At 33.6% G+C, this 7,052-nt stretch overlaps 3 protein-coding genes and 1 pseudogene across 7 annotated transcripts in view; 1 reads left to right on the top strand and 3 right to left on the bottom strand.

The window, feature by feature from the left end:
* LOC104763824 (paired amphipathic helix protein Sin3-like 1) overlaps positions 1 to 1,087 on the top strand; it is a 9,442-nt gene extending 8,355 nt beyond the window's left edge. For 4 of the 5 annotated variants that reach the window (XM_010487207.2, XM_010487204.2, XM_010487205.2 and 1 more), the window contains exons 22-24: positions 34 to 130; positions 357 to 468; positions 585 to 1,087. In XM_010487207.2, coding sequence (XP_010485509.1) covers positions 34 to 130; positions 357 to 468; positions 585 to 713 — 338 coding nt within the window. In that variant the 3' untranslated portion in view covers positions 714 to 1,087. The remainder of the gene's footprint in view (positions 1 to 33; positions 131 to 356; positions 469 to 584) is intronic. The other variant, XM_019241384.1, reaches the window with a different exon arrangement.
* On the bottom strand, positions 1,212 to 1,669 carry LOC104763822 (annotated as a pseudogene).
* On the bottom strand, positions 2,005 to 2,430 carry LOC104763821. The gene has a single exon (XM_010487203.2). The coding sequence runs from the start codon at positions 2,351 to 2,353 to the stop codon at positions 2,036 to 2,038; it is 318 nt and encodes a 105-aa protein (XP_010485505.1). The 5' UTR covers positions 2,354 to 2,430; the 3' UTR covers positions 2,005 to 2,035.
* LOC104763819 (E2F transcription factor-like E2FF) overlaps positions 4,770 to 7,052 on the bottom strand; it is a 2,694-nt gene continuing 411 nt past the window's right edge. Inside the window, exons 3-11 of the mRNA XM_010487201.2 lie at positions 6,912 to 6,970; positions 6,724 to 6,801; positions 6,561 to 6,614; positions 6,335 to 6,416; positions 6,064 to 6,143; positions 5,876 to 5,948; positions 5,719 to 5,780; positions 5,258 to 5,618; positions 4,770 to 5,095 (exon numbers count right to left, since the gene is read on the bottom strand). Of these exons, the coding sequence (XP_010485503.1) occupies positions 5,025 to 5,095; positions 5,258 to 5,618; positions 5,719 to 5,780; positions 5,876 to 5,948; positions 6,064 to 6,143; positions 6,335 to 6,416; positions 6,561 to 6,614; positions 6,724 to 6,801; positions 6,912 to 6,970 (920 nt within the window). The 3' untranslated portion in view covers positions 4,770 to 5,024. The remainder of the gene's footprint in view (positions 5,096 to 5,257; positions 5,619 to 5,718; positions 5,781 to 5,875; positions 5,949 to 6,063; positions 6,144 to 6,334; positions 6,417 to 6,560; positions 6,615 to 6,723; positions 6,802 to 6,911; positions 6,971 to 7,052) is intronic.

Raw genomic sequence — 7,052 nt, 5'->3', positions numbered from 1 at the left:
ATAGCATAATCGAGAAGCCAGAAGCTTATGCAGTTTCTGTGGATCCCACATTTGCAAGTTATATGCAAGCTGAGTTTCTTTCCACCTCATCAGTGAAAAAAGAGGAGGGACATAACATTGTGTTACAAAGGTATCAATCTTATTGAATTACTCAAAATGAGTTTTTGTCTTTCATCTGCTTCGTTAGACTTTTGCATAAACCTCTACGTTCATGAAAATACATTATAATGGTAGATTCTATCTCGTTGACACGCTCGCAGATAGGTTTGTTTTTCTTTTTTCTCACTACTGAAATCTGTCCAGGATACCAATCTGGGATGATACTTAATTATTTAAACCAAATCTGGCTGTGGCAGGAACCTGCGTCCATACACTGGCTTGTATGATCTTGCAGCACTCTGTAAAGCTATGGAAGGTGTCGATGTAGTAAATGGCTTGGAGTGCAAGATGTCTTGCTCGTCTTACAAGGTGAAATATTTTAAGTTTAAAAATTATCAACCAATCCACTTAAAACCGATTTCTACCAGTTCATCTTTCTTTATGCAAAAGCTTCTCCTTACTCAATATATATGCGCCTTTTGTAGATCTCATACGTCTTGGACACAGAGGATTTCTTTCACAGAAAGAAGAAGAAAAAGAGGACGGAACAGTTATTGCAACATAACAAAGATAGAGTAGAAAGGTTCCATAGGTTTCTCTCAGCTTCAAGATGACAACAACGAAGCTTCCTCTTGCGTTTCTTTGTTTCTTTTACTCCAACAGCACACAAGTGAAAGGTAAAACCGACAAAAGTCACACAAGTCAAGTTGTCTGCAACTGTTCCCAACTTTGGTCTTCAGATTTCTTACTAAGCTGATTATATAAGATGAGATATAGAGAGATGCACAGAATGGGCAACAAAACCATGAAAAGAACAATGGTGGTTTAGTGTTACTATGTGTATCGTGTATTGGTTTTAGGTTTCAAGTGTCAAGTCTGTTAGTGTTAAATGTAGTGTGTGTGTCTCGAGCAGATTGTTGTTGTAAATATGGGGAAGCACTGGTTAATATATTTAGATAGGCCCAAAAGAAAACGTATTCTTCATCTACTCCAAATTTCAAGATTAAGAAATCAATTAGAAATATTGGTGGTGATTCTTAATTTACTGAAAAAATGTTTTCTGTATTGTGTATCTTTATTTTTTGTTAAAAGTAGAGATATCTTTTAGGGCGTGCCGTATATATGTGTTCAATATTGACGTCGAGATAGTGACTGAGCTGTAGAAAAACAACTTTTTTGGTGAACTGAGAACAACAAAATAATAATTAGACAAGTAGAGGTACCAAATTTCGATTACGTACATCGTGTAATAGCTTTAGGAAAATTAGTAAAATGATTTGTGGAACTTTTGAAAACAAATGCTTTTGAAAATACAAGTATTGTAAGCTCTCTCGGGATAAACAAGCAAGAGGCAATCATCAAGTTTTTTCACTGCTCTGCAACAAAGTCTTGATAGCCTTAGCTAACCTCACGGCATCAAAACATCCAGGCACCTTAGCTATTGGCGTTGTCTGTTTTTTTCGAACATATGCTCGTTTTTAACTGAGCTTCTGACGGTCGAAAAATCAAAGCTGAAACTCTCAATCAATAAGAAGAACATCTCTTTGGTTTGCTTTGGTTTCATTTTATGTTTTACAACAACAGATCAGATCTTAAGTTTGTTTATATACAGTATAAACTATAGAGAGTTTGTATTGTTTAGTAAAAAGCTACATATTTAATAACTATTTGGCTAACTTATTTATGTTTTAGACATAATTAGTTTAACCGATATATTATTATTGAATGGTCTTATATAAATTATAACCGAAGTACGAATATTATTATTTTTTGTTTTATTCTTGTTTTCTGATTAAAAAGTATATACTGCAAAAAAAAAAAAAATAGCATTCGAGAGACATAAATATGATTGTTTGCGAATTTCTTACCAGAAATTTAAAAGGAAATATGATCTATTTTATTAATATTGAAAAGAAACACACACAAATCATAAGATTTATGCAGGAGGGAACTTTCCAACACAAATGCTTTTGAAGATACCTGTATTTAAAGCTACTTTGCGAGGAAAGGCAATCAATAGGCAATCAGGAAGTATTTTCACAGCTCTGCAACAATCTCTTGATAGCCATCTGACGTCTGCCTCCGCTGCTAATCTCACCGCATCATAACATCCTGGTATGTTAACCATTGGCGACAACTGTTCTTTCGTACATATTTGGTTTGGATTTTGACGAGCTTCTGATGGTTGGAAAACCAATGTTGAGATTAGGGTTAACAAGAACAACGACATCCCTCTGGTTTGTTTTAGTTTCATTTTCGATAAGATATTACAAAAAATAAAAAGAGGTTTTGAGGTTTGGATTGTGGTGAGATATCTTTGTTTTCAGTAAATAAATAGAAAATAATTTGTATAGAGGGAATTATATATATATATATATATATAGGAATAAATTTTGACTATAAGAAAATAATAGGAAAGTTTCCTTATTTATTTTGTTTGACCAATGAGACCTCAATAAAATGAGACATTCAAAGAGACAAAGTTAGAAAATTATATGGTAGAGTTGACTTACCTTATTATATGGTTAACAAATAACAAAAGAGAGAAAATGATTAAAATAAAAAAAACTAATGACGTAGTAATACAAATGCTTATGAAGATATTAGTATATAGTAAGCTTATGAGAACACTTCCTTGCAACAAATTCTTGATAGCCATCGGAAATGTGCCTCTGACGTAGTTATCTATCGTTGTTGTTGAACAGTTGAACATAGGTTCGAATTCGGCTGGGCTTCCTATTGTATGAAAATTATTGTTGAAGTTAAGGCTAATTAACAAGAAAAACATCACTTTGTTCTTTGTTTCATCTTCGACAGAAGTATTTTTTTCAATTTTACCCAAAAAAATAGTGGTTTCGTGGGTTTTGGATTGTGTATAGAGATATTATTGTTTCCTATATAAATAGAAAAGAAGTATGATATTGATGTATAGGGAACGTTCTTATATATAAAAATTTGACCGAAAAATTCGAAAAGTGTATTTATTTGTTTTTTTACCTACTTACATATACTTGGGAGAATTTACAGTCAATATTTTTTAAGTAATCATTTGTATCCATCTTTGATGTAAAACACTAAAATGAACGGATTAACACAAAAAAATTTAGTATATTTGCCGTTTTGAGTAAACTTGAAATTAAACATTACTTACTTGGTGGATTTCTGCTAATCAAACAAGTGTCAACGTGGTTTTCTAGCGGAATATGCATGGCAAAAAAAAACAAAATAATAATATCATTTATCTCTTTATCATATCATTGAAAAAACACATGAGTCAAAAATTCATAAACGATGCTTTGGAGGGTTCACGCCCTTACAAATATCTTTGAAGACAAAAATTGGTAAAGCAAGATCAGAATTAACTTTCAAGAAGCAACCGTCAGGAGATGTTGCGTATACTGCTTTGCAACAGTCTTTATATAACCATCTATAATCTCTATACGCCGCTAATTTCAACGCAGCGTAACATCCATCCTCTCTGTCTATCCTCGTCGTCGAACAATAAACAATCGGCGGAGCTGCTTTCGATGGTCGCACAGTAATCAATGCTAAGATTAAGGTTAACAAGTAAAATATCGCTTTTGTTTGTTTTAGCTCCATGTTTTTGAATATTTTCAGATAGAGTGTTGGTGGTTCAAACTGTGTGGAGTTGAGATTTTTATTTTATTTTGGGTGAATATATAAATAAAGAGTTTTGTAGTGTGTAATCTCTTGTAGAAAGAAGAAACTTTGACTATTCTTTTTTTTTTTCTATATACATCAGAGGAAAGTTTGCCTATAAAATATAATAATTTTGGCAAGTTCATATATATATCTGTTTGACTAATATGCTAATGCATGCATATTCATATACATAGTCAATTTCTTCTGCATTTATAGGGAAAAAAATCATTCGCTAACAAGGAAAAATCATCGACAGAAAAAAGTAAGAAATCCATACAAGTTGATATCATCTCCATTTTTTTTTTTTTTGATAAAACAAATCATCTCCAATTTGAATAATAAGAAATCATTCACTAGTATAACGAAATAAATAATTAATTTTTCAAAAATGCATACAAGATTTACATTTGGTGCCAGTATATTATACTGTATGAAAAATGTATTTTCATTCCATATGACATTCATTTCCAAACTACTAAACAAACCTCAAGCAAATAGAATTCCAGTAAGTTGTTACTACAAAATCAGAGATAGAAGCAGTGATATACAACTATAACAAGAATGCACATGGGGGAGTGAAACTGGAAGAAGAGGAAACTGGAAGAAGGGGTTGCTGACGGCGTTGGCGTTGGCGTTCTCGCCGTTGTTGTTCAGAAATTCAGAATGATCAGCAGCCAAGCAGTGGGAATTGACGAGAGATATGGCAGAGATGAAGTAATAGAGGGTACCAAAAAGGGCCGTCCATGACTCCTGCGCTACACCACCCAGAACAGCAGACAGCATTGCTAGAAATACTAGGAATGCGACATTAAGTTTGGAGCCTGTATATTATTATCAACAACTGATCCTAAAATGATGAATGCAAAATTCGAGTTTTTCCAAGATTAAAACCAATATTGTTACTTGTTAGTTCACTTTTTTCTTTTAACAAATCGCTTGCATAGTTAATATGTCACATAACGAACAAAAGTCAGAACATGCTGACATTGAAAATTGTAGTGATACCAAACCAACCAAATCATGAGAGGGAATATTAAAGTTAAGGAAAGAACTGTCAACTGAGTCAATTAGACCAAAGTCGCTCGGTAAAAATACAGGGGATGTGACTTTCTTTATTAACAGTAACAATACTTTGTTCCTTACTAATACTGTTTGTTTTCTTCCATTGATCTAAAGGCAAAAAGACTAAAGCTATGTTCGATAGAGTTATGTGCTCTCTCTCTCATGTACCCCAAACGAATCATCTACCTCAGTAATGTTATTTACTTCCGATCAAGCTCTGCATACCATCTCTTCCAAGTCTCCGTGAAATGTCCAAGAAGACTAGTTATTTCTGTTTCAAACGACATTTATCAAAACCAAAACTCAGTTATGTTTTGAATTTCAGATATGAACAGACCCCATGAATTTTGATCTCACAGAAGCCAAATGGAATCAAGAATGCAGGTTTATTATTATTAACATGCTTCTGTAACGATTTGAGTTTGGTTGTTACCTTTATTACAATACTGTGGTTTGTAGGTTGAAGCAAGGCTCTCGATCTCTTGTAACCTTCCCTTTCTGACATATTCGTTCTTCTTAGATGCTCCTGTTGGGAAGGATGGGCCAAACACATACTTACTTGCAGCTGGTTTCGATTCCTGCTCTGTGTTTGCATCGTCATGTTTCTTATATCCAATTTGCTTGCCGTTTGATGAACAGTCTGTTTTGTTTCTTTTTGCTCTCAAGTTTGTGATCTCTGTACCAAATACCCGTTTCTTCGGTTCATCGGAATTGAATAAGCTTGTTCCTGTCTCAGCTATGCTTTCGGAGCCCAACCACCTGTATGCTGGTTTCTTAGTCTCTGGTATTTGAGTCTGTAGCAAAAGCATACAAAAAAAAAAGTAAAAGATGAAATAATGGAAATTTTTGTAAGTTCAAAGTTAATGTATTGGCTTAGGAACAAAGCTCTCTTACCTTCTCAATTAAATTCATCGAGGAAAACACATTTGCAATGTCATAAAGTCGTCTAACCTTAGCTGTTAATCAGTTTCAGAAATTGGGTTGGTTAATGACACTATGTATGTGATAATAGAGATCAGAAAAAGATCCAAAACAGGAACTAGAGATTTACTTCTCATATGGACTGGATCTTGAGAGTCGCTCAGCAAGGCTTTTGCAGCACTATCAAGTGTGATGAGATCATCCTGAAGAGAAGGCAGCAGACAGAAGTGTGAGTTGTTTATAAAAAGGGATTTGAATATTTTGTGTAAGAAGCCAAATGAGAGATAACAAATCAAATCAAATTATTCATTCACTTACATCAGAACAGAGAAACATCTTCACAAAGTTCTGCGAGAGAAGCCATAGAGATTTCTCTTTCCTTTGGTCTGCAAATGAAACTAATTTTTTTTCTAAAAGTTAGCTCCTAGAACAAAATCTTATCCTCGAAACTTTTATTTTATCAAGTAGCACTTTCGTAACAGGGAGCATTATTTGCAAAAACAAAACTTGTTTATTCAGAATCAAGAAGATAGATATTGATAGTACTCCTAACATAACAAAGCACTAGAAAAAAAAAAGAGAAGAATACCGATTTTAGAGGATGATGAGGTTTCTTGATCATCAGGAGTTAAGCTGAAAGAAGATTCTTCTCTTTGAACATCATCTGAAACCTGTTACAGAAAATCACGTTCCATCAGAATTAAAGAGACAAGATGAGCCATGACATTCACAGGTAACATTCTTCTAAAGATGAGCATGAAGAAATCTTTGAAAAAAACAGCAAGAGAGAATATGAATATGATCATATAAAAAACCTTGTCAGAGTTGTTGGTACTTGAGATACAAAGCTTCTCTCTCATTCCTTCTTCCTGTAAACAAGAAAAGAAACCAAAGACTAGTTTCAGAACCATTCTCAAGCTTTTTTTAAAAGAACAAGAAATAGAGACACAACAACAACATTCAATTAAAATCAAGTACCTTGAGTTTATCTAGAGAGCGAGGAACCTCTTTAAAACCTTTCCAGGAATACATATTCTTCCCTTTTCTTGCCACAATCTGAGTGAGTATGTAAGACCACAAACTCGAATCAGCTAAAGGGTGAAATGAGCTAAGCTCAATTAACCTAGAAAAATTAAAATAAAATTAACCTAGAAAAAAAAACAAACCCCAATGCTCTCCAAAATATTGACGACATCATATATACGGCGGCGTTCAACTCCTGCCAAAAAATTATATGTGTTTCTCTCCGTTAAAACCCTAAATTATTGTGTTCTTCTTACTCTTGGACTTAGATTTGAGCCTATGAA

The sequence above is a fragment of the Camelina sativa genome, chromosome 19, assembly GCF_000633955.1.
Source record: "Camelina sativa cultivar DH55 chromosome 19, Cs, whole genome shotgun sequence".
In the NCBI taxonomy this organism is placed as follows: domain Eukaryota; kingdom Viridiplantae; phylum Streptophyta; class Magnoliopsida; order Brassicales; family Brassicaceae; genus Camelina; species Camelina sativa.
Note: the sequence above shows the minus strand (reverse complement) of the source record. Positions and strands in the feature narration are given on the sequence as shown.